The sequence below is a fragment of the Heliangelus exortis genome, chromosome 23, assembly GCF_036169615.1.
Source record: "Heliangelus exortis chromosome 23, bHelExo1.hap1, whole genome shotgun sequence".
Taxonomy (NCBI): domain Eukaryota; kingdom Metazoa; phylum Chordata; class Aves; order Apodiformes; family Trochilidae; genus Heliangelus; species Heliangelus exortis.
The window spans coordinates 3,210,310-3,225,990 of NC_092444.1; the positions used below are offsets into that span (position 1 = coordinate 3,210,310).

The window sequence follows — 15,681 nt, forward strand, 5'->3', positions numbered from 1 at the left end:
AGATTCCTCCAGCAGCAGACAGTCCACGGCATCAGCATTGCTATCCACATAGGAAATATAAGGAAATAATTCCAATCCTGCAAATGTTTGTCCTTCATAAAACCTAAAGGTTAAACTCTTTCATAATTGCTCTCCCAGCTGACGGTTCTTTAAGTTATTCTAGACTCATCTGTCCATAAAGTTTGGACTGTCTGTTCTGCTAATGCCAGGCAGGCTTTGCTAGCACTGGCATTCCCTTTCCGTCAAGGTACTGGAGTTTATGCAATTCTGTAAAACAGAAGAATCTAAACAAGTAATTGCATAATAACAAAAAATTGTGTCTGTAACAAGCTGGGGAGTAAAGAGTTTTGCATCCACTGTAACCAGCCTCCTGGGCAGAGCTTTGCCATTCCAGAGGTCTGCACCATTCTGCCCTGCACACAAATCAACGCAAAGCTCAGGGTGAGGGAAAACTTCACAGCAACTCAAACCTAAAATAAAAACTGTAATGCAAAGTCTGGAACAACACACTAGAAGTCAAGGCTCTGAGGTTTCTCAGTGAGGCTCACCAGCCACAGAGAACATCTACTTATCACAGAAAGGACAGCTGGAAGGCAGCTGCACTGAAGTGTCACATCACATCCCGCTTGCACAGAAACCTGAAAGCAACCACCTAGAGAACAGAATCAGAGCTCTGCCTCCTCTGCTAGCTCTGCCCTTCATTCCTCCTGCAACATCACTAGGGGTAGGGAGCAGCCTACTAAACACTTCCATAACTTCCTTTCCCATTTTCATTCAGTGATGTGAATGAGACAACTGGAAACATGGACTGTAAGACTCAGGTTCCCTTTACCTCTCCAAACAGCCTCCTCCACCTCCAGCAGCAATATTTAATCCTGGAGGGAAGGGAGGGAGCTAGGGACCTATCCCCAGCAAAAGCCCCTGATGATTTCCCAAGCTGAGCTGCTGCAGAGGATGGTAAAACAAACCCAGGGATCCCTCTTACGTGCCATCACAGCAGTGTTGGCAGGGCAGGAGGAGGAAGAGGACACCCTGAGCCCTGCTGACCTGAGCAGGGCTCAAGTTATGCCCAGTCACCTTCCCTTTTTCTATCTTAAATCACTGCTTCCAGCCAAACTGCGATGCGGTAGAAACAGAACACACTCTAGAATATATCCCTTCTCCAGAAAAAATTAACAGAAATAAATACTCATCAGCTTTGTAGCTTTGATTTCCTAGTTTTGAGATTCTTTTTTTAATTTAGCCTACCTAAGAAGCTGACTTAGCAAAGTAGCTGTTATGAGGAGCATATGCTCCAAGACACTCAGCAGCATAGCATGGCAGTCTCAACATCTCCCTCACCAGACTTCACCTCACCATCCCCTACCAGAAGAGCACTGATGGGTAACAAGCCCAGAGACTGAACATGCAAAAAAAATGCTTGCTCTCTTATGCTCATACACTGATTTTGTCCAACCTACCTCTTTATGCCCAACTATAAATCAGCAGCAGTAGGCGTATGAAGTGTATTTTAAGAGAACAAATGAGAACAATTTGGGAATAATACAGCACAGGAGAAATTGGCAGCTTCTCAACCGTCATTCTGCTGTATAGGTCAAGCTGTGCAAGACAATACCCACAAGATGTAAGAACACAAAGGTTTAGAAATCAGAACAAGATAAGAAATTTCATCTGGAATGGGCAACAAGAGGCTTGAGTTTTATTAAAACAAGTAGTGAGAAGTAGAAGGCATCTGTCAACCAATCATCAAGTCCTTGCAAATAAATATAAATAATAGATAACAGCTTCACCTGTGCTGTGCTGGTGTTATGCATATACAGTGAGATTTCATAAAAATGCTGGGTGATGGTGTTGTGATTTATTGCTTTAATAACTTTTGCTTCTCAGACAAAAATGATTACTCATGCTAAGCAAGAAGCCTCCGTGCCAATACCAAATCTAACATGTTGGCAACAAATACCTTCTCTTTTCTTAGTTCTGCTTCTAAATCTTAAACAGGCCCGAAACAGACCCTCTCTGTAAGGCAGCAGCACACAAGCAGCCTCTGCCTTGGAAAGGCTCAGCAGCAGGTGCAGGACTTCTCCCCTCAGTAAAAACTTTGCCCGACAACCAGGCTGCTTTGGCTGTCAGAGGCTGGAGACTGTTTCACTTCAGTTGCAAAAGACGTCATTTCCATAAATCATTTCCATAATTTATATCAAAGAAGAAGCCAAAGCCTATCAGTTCTTGAATAACATAATAATATAAGAATAATTCCCCTGCTAACAGGGGAATGCTAGTAACATGATACTTAACGTTAAAAATGAATGATAGGAGATATCAGGAAAAAAGTTTAATTTATTTTGAAAAGAAAATGCTAGTGACTTCCCCGCCATTGCACCATGTTTATTTAAGGGGACATCCAACCCCTTTGTGGATGGTACCAACACTCTCACTGGAAGAGCTAACAATCTTCTTCTAAAAATAAGCTGAACAGATAAAACATTTTAGATTAGAAATCTAAAGATAGATTATTTGACCAGAGCAGAAGAAGAGCACGGCTGCAAACATGAACAGGCCATGGTTTTTTCCCCCCTGCGATTTGCCACATGTTAAAGAGCAAGGCATGAAATCACAGACAAACCTCCACCAAGACTCCACAGGCCTTGCTCCAGCAATTTGAAACACTGTCAGCATCAGGAACACAACTCAACCTCGGGGCAACAAACTGCTGTCTCCAGTGGAAAATGGAACAATCATTCTCACTAAACAGACCTCCCCCCCCCAAAAAAAGTGTCCATTAAAGCGATTTTGTCATGTTCTTCTGCTAAAACATTCTGATAAGGAACTTCAGAGACAGTGAAAGCCAAGCTCAGATGATCCCTGAAAAAAAGCTTATCCCAAGAACTGCTCAGATCACATAAATATGGAGCATATGCACATTTCCAGATGAACCACTACTACATGTAAATAGGCACAGAATGCTAATTTGAAGCATCCACTCTTTGTAAGCTCAGCCATTCTATATTAAGAAAAATACCACGTGGCTTTATTTCATTATCTCTCTTAGTGAGTGTTTATTTTTTGCTTCCTAACAATTTATTGTGGTCAGGTTTGTATCTCTGTAACTAAGCATAATGATGTGGCATTCACACCTCGTGTTTTAGATCATAAAATAAGCTGCAAGCTAAATTAAATATCTCCAAAGTACTCCCATATTCTGAGTCTAATCTCTGGTCGCGTACAGGCAGACTTGATTTGCTGCAGTTTCGTTTCTCCTTAAAACAGGAGCAGCATTTCACTGGTAGACACACCTAAGAGGAGAGCAATGCCACCCAGTGACCCCCACCAGGAGGCTGTGCCCAGAGGAGATGGGCTGGGTGACACAACAGTTTCCACCACACAGCTTGCAAAAGCCTAGCGCGGTCCAACAGCAGCAAAACACACAAGAACCGTCCCGAAACCTCTCGGCGGGAGAGCTGTCAAAGGAGCTTCAGCTGTGGCCGAGCAGCAGCCACCGCCAGCAGCTGGGCGTGCAGCCTCACCGCCGATTATTAGGTCCCAAGGGCACCACCCCGAGAGCCTCCCAGTCCTCAGGACAGCGGGAAGAGGCCGGGCGTGAGGAACTCCCGGACGCTGCTCGGGGCTCCCTTTTTCCCCAGCAGGCGCTGGACACAGCTTCCCGGCCACCGCTTCCCGGCCACCGGCCCTTCCCCGAGCAGGGACCCTCCTTAGACGTTCCCCGCACCGCCCCAGCCCTAACGGGGATCTCGAGCAGCCGGGAGAGGCAACGACACTGAGGGGAGGGCACGGCCCAAGCCTCCGCCCCTCCTCCCCGTTACTTCCCCCCCCCTCCTCCCGGTCAGGTGAGCCGCTCACCTCTCGATAACCGAAGCGAGCAGCTGCGGGAGTTCCTTCATCTCGAAGGCCGAGTAGGAAGCGGAGAGCAGCGGCCTTACGGCCACCTCCCAGCCCGGCTCCGCCGCGGCCCCCGCGCCGCCGCTCGCCGCCATCTTGCCGCTTGGTGGGGGGGGGGGAGGGGGGAGGGGGGCGGCGGAGAAAGGAAGGGGGGGGGGGTGGCGGGAGAGGGAGATGGGGGGGGGCGGGAGCGTAGCAGACGGCGGCCCGGAAGTGCCGGGGAGCCCACGCGCACGCCGCGCCTCCCGATTGGCCTAGGGAGGCCGGGCCCAGGCGCGTGCGCAGTAGATGAGTCAGCAACTTTGGGGGGGCGGAGGCGGTGCGAGGAGGGGGCGCGTGCGCGGTGCGCGCGCAGGGGCGGGGGCTGCGGTTGCTCCTCTTCCCTCCCCCCCGCGCCCCCCCGCAAGTTCCTCCTTGCGAAAATGCCAAAAAATGACCCCCAAAAACGACCCCAAAACGCGGTTCCTGCGCCTCAGCACCGGGGTTTTATTGAAGCGATCTAGAGACTGGGGAGGCGGGTGATGGAGGTGGGGGTGTGGGGGTTACACCTCGCTGCGAAGCTCCTGAGGGGCTGAACGGCCGTAGCCAGTGACCTGCTGCTACCCCTGAGGGAACGGGGAGGGAAGTTCTGAGCTCCCGAACCGCCCGCGCCCTGCTCCTGTACACCAAATACGATACTTTTTAAAAAACAAGAGGAAAGGACTGACAGTCTTGTCATAATAAATAAAGAGCCCGGTGAGGGTTTGCATTCAAATTCCTCCCACAGCCCTGTGACCCAACGAAAGCGTTTCCCACCCAAATCCACCCAATTTTAACCTTCCCAACGCAGCAGCCAACAGCCCCCTCACCAACACATCAGTCACAGCCCCAAGCCGAGGAGGAGGCCAGGATCCGGGGGACACCCACCCTCTGTGCTATCTTTAACATTGAGGAGATGAGGTGATTTCACAGAGGTTTCGGAGTATTTTTTTAGCCCTGACGGACCAAAGTCTCTTTTCCATCTCTCTTCTGTGTCTTCTCACTGGGAGACATGTAGGCAGCATGTGTTAGCAGCTTTTCCTCACAAATATCTTCCAGCAAAAAGATTTTTTCTTTTTTTTGGCACCCATCAGTCACACAAGGTGGAATTTCTGAGTGCAGGCAGCAGCAAGGTGGAGTGACAGACCTTCAGCAGATCCAGATCTCAGGTACCTTCTCCAGGCTCAGCCTCACCGCCAGGCACGGTTCAGCAGCTTCACCTGAGCGAGTCTTTTGGTGATCATTGTGGCAAAAACCAGCCCAAAAAGCACACTGCTTATCAGCACATAGTCATAGTCATCTTTCAAGACATCAAACTGCTTCGATGGGTACACTCGGGTCTGGTAGATGTCCAGGCCATATGCAACAACCTAAAAAAGGAGAGATCATCAGCTGGGAGCACAACTTCCAGCAGAAAACCAAATATATAAAAAACAATTAACATGAGTCTATAGTTGTGATTAAAATAAGGAATGCTTAAGAAGTCAGCAGCCAGATGATGGAAGTCACAGACCTTCCTGCCACGGGCTATGGTATCACACTGCTCTGCCCACAAACCCCATAGCTCTACATTGAATCCTGCAGCCTGTACTCACCAAACAAGTGGACTCCAGACCAGAGGGAGCTGTATAAATCCCTCTCATCCGGGAGATGGTTTGATTATAGTTGATAAACCTCTCAGCGTGGATCTGGACATCAGGGGAGTATGGGATCAGGTTCTCTTCTCTGCAAGGCATTCAAGGAGAAATCAAAACCCAGTCAACCAGCACACAGGACACTGCATTTCATAGTCTGATGATCACAAGCTGCCCTGAAACAGCAGCTTTAGCAGCTTTTCCCAGTGCAGATCCCAGTACAGCTGAGTTAAGACTACACCGTAACAGCCTCCTTTCAGGCTTCAGAAGTTTGAAATTTAAGTATCACCTTAACAACTTCAGACTGTTACTTCTTAGAGAGCAGGTAACAGGCTCATTTTGCCAATAAGACATGCTGCATTACGGACAATTCTATTCCCTCATCACAGACTGGGAAAAAAGCACCCTCACTTCATTTCATGGAAGAATTGCCCTCTATCTGTCTAGACCAAGTTGTTCTACTTCAAACTAACATGCTGTACACAAAATCCACCCCTCCTTCAAGCTGCCCAGGAGCAGCAGTCATTGCTCCTTCCTCACCTGCTTTGTTCTGTTGGGATCTCTGGGCGACGAGGATCCAGAAGAGCCTTAGGAAGGGAGAGGATGGCCCCAGAAGGAAGCCCAACTGCACAGTAAAAGAAACACAGCTTAAAAATGCCCATTTCTGACAGCGTTTTCTAACAGTTAATTTCAACTCTCTCCTGGCACACACCAGTAGGAGAGAGGAGGGCAGGAAAAAAGTGGGATTTTTGGTCACAAACTGCACGTTTCTTCGTTTTCAGTGCAAAACTGAAATGCACCCAGAGGAGAGCAGTGTGCACTTACTGAGCAGGTGCCTGCTGGTGATGCCCCGCTCAGTGATGGTGGCTTCCATGGCACTGATGGCAGAGGGGAAGATGTAAGATTGCTGCAGCACCTGAGGTAAAATCGGGCGGTCCAGGGAGCTGAAAGCCGTGGCATTGTACTGCTCTGTCCCCTCATACAGCTCCAGCACCGTGAACTCATTCCGACGTGCCTTTGTGTTCCAGTACTGGTACTGGAATGAGAAAGGATTTTGAGGAATACTGAGCCCATCACAGGGAGGCAGCAGGAAATCACAGAGAATGGTCAGGAAGTCTGCTCTGTAAAGGGTCAGCCACTGTCCCTACCTCCCAAGCATAAAGACCAAGGTAAGAATAACTTCTTACCACCACCCAGTTCTCTGAATGGACAATGTGGACGGGTCCCTTTGCTTTCTTCTGTACTGAGGAGTGGATGATCCTGCCTGTGACTCCATCAATAAGATATATCCCAATAAAAGTGCGCTCATGATGTGTGTCTGTGCTCTCTGTCACCACAGCAAGCAGGTTTGGATTCAAGGACTAAAGAAAAAGACAAAAAAAACCCCAACAACTAAGACCCCACTTCAGTGCCACAGGCACCTCATTTATCTGCAGGTCATCTGGGAATAAGCATGGAATAAAATATGTATCTTATTAGCACAAATCGCCTGAAGTAATCACGTGGCTATTCCCCCACCATCAGCCCTCTGGCTGACCTAATTGCTGTTTGAAAATATTTTATGAAAAAACACCAAAATTAGCATCTTCCACAGAGGGTTATGGACACTGATGTATAGAAAAAAAAAATATGGCAGCACAGGGTAAATCTCAACATAGTGCCTAGAAAGGGTGCTGAGATCTTCCCATGAGATAACATATCAGCAAAAAGTCCACAAAAAGTTCCAAGAGCACCTTATAGAGGACACTGCGGTCACCCATCACACGGCCCTGGGAGTGCACGTGCTCACTGGACCTCTTCCCTTTCACAGTCACTATCCTCTGCACTTCAGTGGGAATGACCACTTCCCAACTCTTCTCTGTTGTCAGGTCCTGCAGGGAAAAAAACCACATTACATGGGGGAGTTTAATCTTGTCCCCAAAAGATGCCACCTCCACTGATAAAGAGGCAGGGAGCTCTCTCTGCTTTTGAATTTGAAAAATTTCTTGGGCACATTATGAGGCTGAGCTGTTTCTGTTCTGAGCATAATTCTGTAAATCATAGAATCATAGAATTGGCTGGGTTGGAAGGGACCTCAGAGATCATCAAGTCCAACCCTTGATCCACTCCCACTGCAGTTCCCAGCCCATGGCACTGAGTGCCACATCCAGTCTCTTCTTAAATATCTCCAGGGTTGGAGAATCCACTACTTCCCTGGGCAGCCCATTCCAATGTCTGATCACCCTCTCCGTAAAGAAATTCTTTCTAATGTCCAACCTAAACCTCCCCTGGCACAACTTGAGACCTCTTGTGCCCTCTTGTCTTGCTGAGAGTTGCCTGGGAAAAGAGCCCAACCCACCCCCTGGCTCCAACCTCCTTTCAGGGAGTTGGAGAGAGTGATGAAGTCTCCCCTGAGCCTCCTCTTCTCCAGCCTCAACACCCCCAGCTCCCTCAGCCTCTCCTCATAGGATCTGTGCTGGATCCCTTCACCAGCCCAGTTGCCTCCTTTGGACATTTTAAAATCTTACAGAGAGACACACAGATCTTGTCATATGACAAGATCTACCATTACTCAGAGGACATTTAGGAAAATTATGTCACTTCAACTGCAATGAGTCTTCTTTACCTTTTTCAGCCTGAATCCAGAGAGTATTCCCTGCTCAGCATCCACTAGATAAAAAAAGACAGAATGGGCTATTTCTTCTAACTGACGAAGGACATTTTTAGTTGCTGGGAAAGCTGTAACCTGGAAAAGAATTGAAACACAGGTTAAAAAAACAACTGACACAAGAAAACAACCCAGAACAACCCAATACAGAAAGACGATTTCAAACATGCTTACCCAAATGAGGTCTGTTTTACAAGAAAAACCTCATAATTTATGTGAAATGGAGATCAATGGCATTTTTTCTTTCAATTTGCTCCAAAAGAGGAGTAAATTAACCAGAGCATGAAAAAAACTGCCTCCAGGCAAAACAATTTACCTTGTACTCATCATCAATCAGCAGCAGTACTTTGGCATAGTCTTGATCCATAATAGGCAGAAGCAAAGTCTGAAGAATGGGACGCTTCAAAACAGGGGGAGCTACTTGGCTTCTCTTCCCAAAGATGGGGTTAAAGACATATAGAAAGCTCATTTTGGTTTCCTGAAAAACAAAGCAAGATGCAAAACACTTCCTAAGGCTGACAAAAGAGCTGGTTTTCTACCTATTACCTGCTGGTGTTGACTATTCATATCCTGGATTCAGCTATTCCAGCTCCAAAATATTCTTTTTGGACATGCATATCCACTATCACACATTTATCTATCAAAATCATACCAGGGCATAACAAGGTTTTCATGGCTTTAACTAAATCCTATCTGCCACCAGAATATTATTATCTCCTCCTCCCTCATGTATGGAATAAAACCATCCTGCAGTCAGCTAAAGAACACCACACATCCTTGTTATCTTGCTAATGGAGACCTTACTTCACATGGCCAAACAAACAGGATGAAAAAATTAATTATATCTCAATAAATGGTTTCACAACAAGAAACCTTAATTTTTTTCAGGATCTTGTGTCTGCTTTCCTCCAGCTCTCACATTCCTCCTGTCCCCACATCATTTGTTAGCCAGCTGATACACAAAAAGACATTTTCTTCTGCCCTCTCAAAGCGCAGATTTCCACATTGAGCACGTTCAGATAGAGGGAAGGTACTCACCCTGTCCTTCACAAGCAAGGTGCACTGCGGAGGGTGTGGGAAATGGGCTGTTGTTCTTTGGACCATCAGCTTGAAGGAGGAGCCTGGTCTCACATTCCTGAGATATTGCTTCCACAGGATGGTGCCAGAACTGCTTTCGATACCAAAAAGCTGAGCAGAGAGACACAGTAAAGCCAAAGTTTATAGCTAGACATCTCTCACATTCAAACACAGAAGAGCCTTAGTCCCTCTCCAAAGCTGCCACAATATTCTACCCAAAGCCTGCCTAAAAAAAATAGGGGCAAGAATTCAGAGCTGAGACTCTTTGCTACAGATCCCTGCCCTGGCTTCCTCACCTTTCCTGACGCAGTGACCATCACCATCATTTTCTGGAGGTTGAATTCATCTCTGGCCAAGTTGTCAATGTTAATCTCATTTTTAATCTGGCTCCGGGGTTTCCGGGCATCATAGAACATCTTCCAAAGATGGGCAGTCCAGGCTTGCAGCAGGATGAGCTGGGAGGACAGCCTCTTGAGAAACATCCCCAGCAAACCATCTGCAAGGAGAACAACAGTGAGAGAAATGGGAAAACCATGGACAATGTCTCACTCCAGAGTTGGAATGATGGTCTCAGCCAGCAGAAGAAATGCTGCCATGCATGGACTTATAATTCTCAGCCTTCCACTCCAGAACAGCAGAGTTATTGTTTCTGTGACAGACCCTGGGATTTATCAACCTTTCCCCACTTCACATTGCTACAGCTCATTCCAAAAGTCACTCTCATCAGCTGAAAGCACACCTTCCTGCAGAGCACATCAGCTCTTCCTTTGTATTCCTTCTTCCTCACTCACAGCAGGTGCCCACCTAAAGCTCACCCACCCCTCAGGTCTGCAGCTCCCTCCATGCTCATTCCTCAGAGCTACAGAAGCACTTGAAATAAAAGAATATTTAATTCTGCCCAGTCAGGGTGTAGCTTCTCAAAATAAGCAAAACACCAGACTTTAAGTATAATTCACCACTGTGGAAAGCAAGCAGAGAGGAGATCAAGCTCCACGAGGAAGGATTAGTCAGAAGTATTAGCAAACAGTGCATACAGGCTGAGGTTACCTTGAATGGCTGCATCCAGGACAGCAAGAAAACAAAAGAAAAAAAAAAGAAGCAAAAATAAAAGCTATTGTAAATGAGTCTTCCAGAAAAGAGTCAAAGGGAAATGTTTAGGAGAGATGGCCAACATTCCTCTTACTGCTGCTGCTGTTTTTTAAATAGAACAGTGTAATAAGGCCATCTGCATTTGGCATTGGGTTTCAAAAGCTTAGGCAGAAATGTGCTTTATTTCTGCTCATTTTCATTGCCACCAGTAGAAATTTGAACCCTATCTCTCAGTTCAGAGGAAAACGATAAAAATATTTGTTCAGGGAGAAAAACAAGCCCCCAGAGGTAATTCTGTTAAATCTATGTTTTTACCTGCTTTCTTTCCAAATTCTCCCTCCAACTCAGCCTGTGCACCTGTCAGAGGTAAATCCACCATCTCCAAGCTCACCACTTCTGCCAGTGACTCCTCTCTACTCCACACAACTTTTCCTGGAAATAAGTATAAGTAGAATGTTAAAAAATTGATGTAATCAAGATGGACTTTCAACCCATTCCACAAATCACCATTTTTGCCATGACAGTCTTTTCTGAAGAAACTTTGAGGAAGATCTACTACAGGAATTATTACTCTGCTCCTACCAAGAGTTTTGAAATCTGCAGAAAACCTATGAAATTCAAAGGCTCTGTGTTTGCACAAAGAACACTGCAGAACTCTTTTATCAGAAGCCCCATGAGACTGAAAAAGTCTACAGTATCTTTCAGGGGACTTTGTTAAAAGTCATTCTGAAGTTTTCCAAAGAAAGTAATGATAAAATATAACAACTTGTGACTTGGAATTTTCTTCTTGTGCTAAAGTGACAGGGGGGAAAAAGAAGGAAGTTAACTGTTTGCCAGGTACCTGGCTGCTGGAGGAACATCAGCATGTGGTCTTCTGTTTGCACCAAGGCTCGATAGCCCACAGAGTCATCCTTCTTCAGGAAAACCTGGATGTACAGCTAGGATGAAGAGTGAGCAAAACCATGAGGTTACCAATCACATTATCTCCTTGGAGCAAACAAGAGCAAAGAATATGATTGCATGCAGTAATGTATGTGTCTGCAGGATGCTTTTCACCTTGTTTGAAGTGCTCTACCAAACCTGAAAGATGAGGGTAGGGAGGGCACAGGACTGAAGTTACCTCTCCCTGCTCACCTGCTTGGGCTTGGTCCCACTCTGCTCCAGGGTAAAGGTAATTGTGGTATCCAACAATCGTTGTCCAGTTTCAACAAGGTAAAGATTAATATTGTAGGTTTGATTGGAACAGGTTAAGGAGTCCTAGACCAACAGGCAGAAGGTATCTGAGTTAAACATACACACCACACCACATTTTGCAGAGGGATTTCATGTTCAGCAAGAACTGTGGCTTCAAGACAGCTTTAGACTGTATATTTGAAACCACTACAAAACATCAGCCTCTAAAAAGATTTCATCACACCCTCTTTAATTCTGTTCCAGCATGCAAAGGACTGTCAAGAACTTCTCCTGCTCTTGGGAACAAACACACTTCATACCTGCCTTCGGGAATCCCCCAGGGTACTGCCAGCACGAAGACCTTCAGAACTTCCAGGTTTCTGAAATGAGGAAAAGAGATAACATGGCTTCAGACCTCAGCAACAGTATTAAAAAAGTAAGGGTTTTGAGTGCCTGAAAAATCTCAGCTTGACTCAAGATGGGCAGGAAACAGTTCTGTTCTGTTCTATTATAATCCTGATAAAAACAAAGCCTTGAAAATGCAAAAAAATGAAACAGCACAGGAATATTGTGCTCACCAGTTCATTTCTACAGGTCAGGACAGCAGCCACAGTTTTCTCCCCAGTTGTTGCAAAACTCACCAGAGCTGCCTGAAAAGAAAAATTAGCAGGGAATGATTAGGAAAAAGCAAAACAAAACAAAACAGAAGGAAAATCCCCAAACTCAGCCAAAAATTGAAGCATACTGAAACGAAAAACAGATGATCTTTCATAGCCAAATTTTAAATTCCATTGCATCATGAAATTACAAAAAACCCACAGCTTTTAGAAGACTGAATATACTTTTCAAAGATCACTGAATCACTTAAGTTGGAAAAGACCAGCGAGACCACCCAGTCCAACCCTTCCCCCAGCACTGCCCAGGCCACCCCCACCCCATGTCCCTCATCCCCACATCTCTGGGGCTCTGAAACCCCTCCAGGGATGATGGGGACTCCAGCCCTGCCCTGGGCAGCCTGGGCCAGGCCCTGACAACCCTTTCCAGGGAGAAATTGTTCCCCAGCTCCAACTTAAACCTCCCCTGGCACAACTTGAGGCCATGGAGATGGAAACAGTTGACCACAATGTCCAGTGTTACTGAGCTTTTTAAAGCTTGTTTGCTTTCCAAAAGAATTTAAATCTATAGTTGGCCCTCTTGGTTGGCACCTTGGTTTTGTTACCTGCTGGAAGTCCCGAAGGTGGCTGAGCAGCCCATGTTTGTACTGCAGCAGAGAGAAGTGACTTGGAGAGAGCTGCAGGAAGAACTGAGCCCGGGAAGCACTGATAACACTGGGTTGAGTGGCCAATATCCCGGGCTGGAAGCCATCAGCAAACTCCAGGTCAAGTGACTGTGGAAGGGACACAAGCACATATGTTCATTTCTTCACTGAAACTGAGAGTGTGCAGCTCTGTGAAGAGGTTCCTCAGGTCAGGAGGAACATACAGCAGAAACAAGGAGAATGAGGCTCCCATTGGAGCAAACTCTGGAGACATCAACCCAGAAGGAATGAGCAGACAGCTAAAATATATACTTCTCTCTCTTTTCCCTCAATTTATGGCCCATATTCCTCTCCACATTCCGTAGTGAGGAGATCCCGTGCACTGCAGGGCTCAGCCAGGCACCAAACCAGCTGGATTATGTCCAAGGCTCCTTCAGCCCCTCTCACCTGCAGTGGGATCTGCTTCATCTCCTGCTCTGTCTCCAAGGAGCAGACGTAGAGTGAGTGTGTGCCCATGTCCACACACACCAGCACTGCCTCCCCCACCATGCTGCAGGCCCTGATTAAGCTCTTCAGCCATGGGGCTGCCACTTGGGTCTGCCAAGTGAGACATAAACAAAAAAAGATGAAGTTGCCAACAGCACATCTTCAAAGAACCAACCTGGACACAACAAAGAACTTGTGTCAGAATTGCTGCTACCCACAACCATGGGAGAAACAATCTCTCAGTCTGAGATTTCCAGGATGGTCCTGACCAACAGCTGCCAAGTGTGACCCAGCTTTGCTTTCAGGGCACTCTGCAGTGAAATCCTCCCACTGGCCCACAGACAGTGCCACAGTCTAAGGGAGTTTCTCTGTACTGAAGTTAATGACTACAGCCAATTACACTGCACACCACAGCCCATCTAGCTGGAACTCCATTTGTTAACACCACATTTGGTATTTTGGATCCAGGCACTACCTGTTTTGTCATCTCTCCATCTTCTACGTTGAAGGATAAAACATTCAAGTGGCTCTGGGGAACGATTCCAAGCACGTGGATCACTCCAGTCCCATGGGAATACAACATCTGGTACTGAGTGCTCTCACTGCAAGGGAAGCAGCAACCATGAAGCATCACCCCCTCCTCACATTACTGTTTTCAGATGTTTTCAAAGGCACAAGGCAAGCACAGCATCCTGTCTTCCCCTAGGCACCAGGCTCACTATCACAAGTTTCTGATTCTACTTCCAACATGTTTTTACCTTTCTGGTAAGTGTTCCACCCATTTCTGGTGCCCATTAGAAAGGTAGTGCAGGGAGATTGCTGCCTTCTTCAGAACTGCCACATATTTCACTGCCTCCTGCACCCCCACCAAACCAGCAGCCTGGAAACTAAGGAAGCAAGTTAGAAAGTTATTTTCATCTAGGACAAAAAAATCCCAAACCACTCAAAAGACTTTCAAACACACAAAAAGACTTTCAAACATCTGTCTTGAAGTACAATTTACAGCCCACTGTATGAATCCTTGCTGATCTCAGAAAGCATTAGACTGGAATCTAAACACCACAAAGCAGATGTGTATTTACCAGGTACATACGGAGAAATTCTGTTTGTGAAAACATTTTGTATCTCTTTTTCTTAATGGCTTGCTAAGAAATAGATACAACATTAAATTTTATTGCAAAATTCAGGCATTTTTTAGGAATCCAACCAATTATTCTTCCAAAAACCTTACATCTAACTAATTTTTCCCTATAATGCCAGTCCAGATATGGCAAACAACCCCTTTTCTCCTTCCTAGCCAAGGATTACAAATGGAAAAAGTGCAATCATTGGGCTACCTGCCAGTGTCCAGGGAGGTTTCCCAGTTCAAGCCTCCAATGTTGGTCTCCCAGGAACGCAGAATTCGCCCAGCACTGGACACAGTGATAGCATCTGCCCAGGAAATGAAGAGAAGGAGGTGACCAAACAACCCCTGTCCACCATGGATCACCCAGGTGATGGGTTCCGGCAAGTTGGGCCAATAAATGACTGAGATCCCACCCCCAAGGACAACGGGAGCACCAGCTGCAGGCTCTGCTTACCCTGCCCATGGATCAGCATTGCATCGATTGCTCCTTCAGGGGTTCCCTTGTCCACGTGGCGCCAGACTGAGGGAAACAAAGCTGGGAATGAGATACGTTTTCCCCCAAAAACTTTGTTTGTTATTACTTCCAAACCGAGGCTCTTTAGGGTAACAAGCTTATGCAGAAAATGATCTGCCTGCCCTAAGGAACATCTTTTGAACTGGCAGCTGAATCATCTCAGCCCGAAGAACCATCACCAACGTTAATTTGTGAGGAGGAAAACATAGTGCAACTGTATTGATACGTTAGCTCAAAAATAACAGGGGTAATCCCCACTAAAACCTCAACTTCACTCACGGATTTCACCACTCCTGGAGTTCAGAGCGGCCACGACATTCTTCTCGGTGGCCACGAGGAGCTTCTTTGAACCTTGGGAGGCCTCCAAGGAGGCGAACTTGAGCTTCCCCACGTACTGCTGCCTCCTGGGAGAGGAAACACGGGGGAGGATAGGAGAGGAGGGGGGTGAGAGGGGACACAAGGGGTGAGAAGGGACACGGGGCCGCCTCAGAGAGTGCAGGAGCGGAAGGCCAGAGGGACGGCTGCAAGAGTTGGCAGCACATAGAGGGCCCAGGACCTGCTAGCAGGAGGCATCGCCCGACGCGGTGTGATGCCCCCAGCACTCACCAGTCGAACTTGCCCACTTGGTCCTCATAGACGGCGGCCGCCAGCGGCAGAAGCAGAAGCAGCAGCGGTACCGGCAGCCCCGCCGCCATGGCAGCGCCCAGCACCGATCCCGGCGCCCTGGGGGCCTTCAGGCTCCGGGGCTGCCCGTCACGCCGC

At 47.0% G+C, this 15,681-nt stretch overlaps 2 protein-coding genes across 8 annotated transcripts in view; both read right to left on the bottom strand.

Annotated features, from left to right (window-relative positions):
• Window positions 1-4,162, bottom strand: part of UBR4 (ubiquitin protein ligase E3 component n-recognin 4) — a 77,121-nt gene extending 72,959 nt beyond the window's left edge. For all 7 annotated transcript variants that reach the window (XR_011730419.1, XM_071767226.1, XM_071767224.1 and 4 more), the window contains exon 1: window positions 3,859-4,162. Coding sequence is in view for 6 of the 7 variants with exons in the window: in XM_071767226.1 (XP_071623327.1) it covers window positions 3,859-3,992 (134 nt within the window). In the remaining variant the exon portion in view is untranslated. The remainder of the gene's footprint in view (window positions 1-3,858) is intronic.
• Window positions 4,163-4,359: 197 nt separating this feature from the next.
• EMC1 (ER membrane protein complex subunit 1) lies at window positions 4,360-15,674 on the bottom strand. Its single transcript, XM_071767387.1, has 23 exons — window positions 15,526-15,674; window positions 15,199-15,323; window positions 14,860-14,925; window positions 14,617-14,710; window positions 14,038-14,166; window positions 13,755-13,881; window positions 13,241-13,390; window positions 12,755-12,922; window positions 12,114-12,185; window positions 11,856-11,915; window positions 11,497-11,619; window positions 11,204-11,300; window positions 10,678-10,794; window positions 9,570-9,769; window positions 9,235-9,384; window positions 8,513-8,674; window positions 8,155-8,274; window positions 7,283-7,420; window positions 6,737-6,910; window positions 6,375-6,585; window positions 6,090-6,174; window positions 5,511-5,640; window positions 4,360-5,285 (listed from the first exon to the last, which is right to left on the bottom strand). Exons 1-23 carry the CDS (start codon window positions 15,612-15,614, stop codon window positions 5,106-5,108), a joined length of 2,967 nt encoding a protein of 988 aa, XP_071623488.1. The 5' UTR covers window positions 15,615-15,674; the 3' UTR covers window positions 4,360-5,105.
• Between the last annotated feature and the right edge of the window lie 7 nt (window positions 15,675-15,681).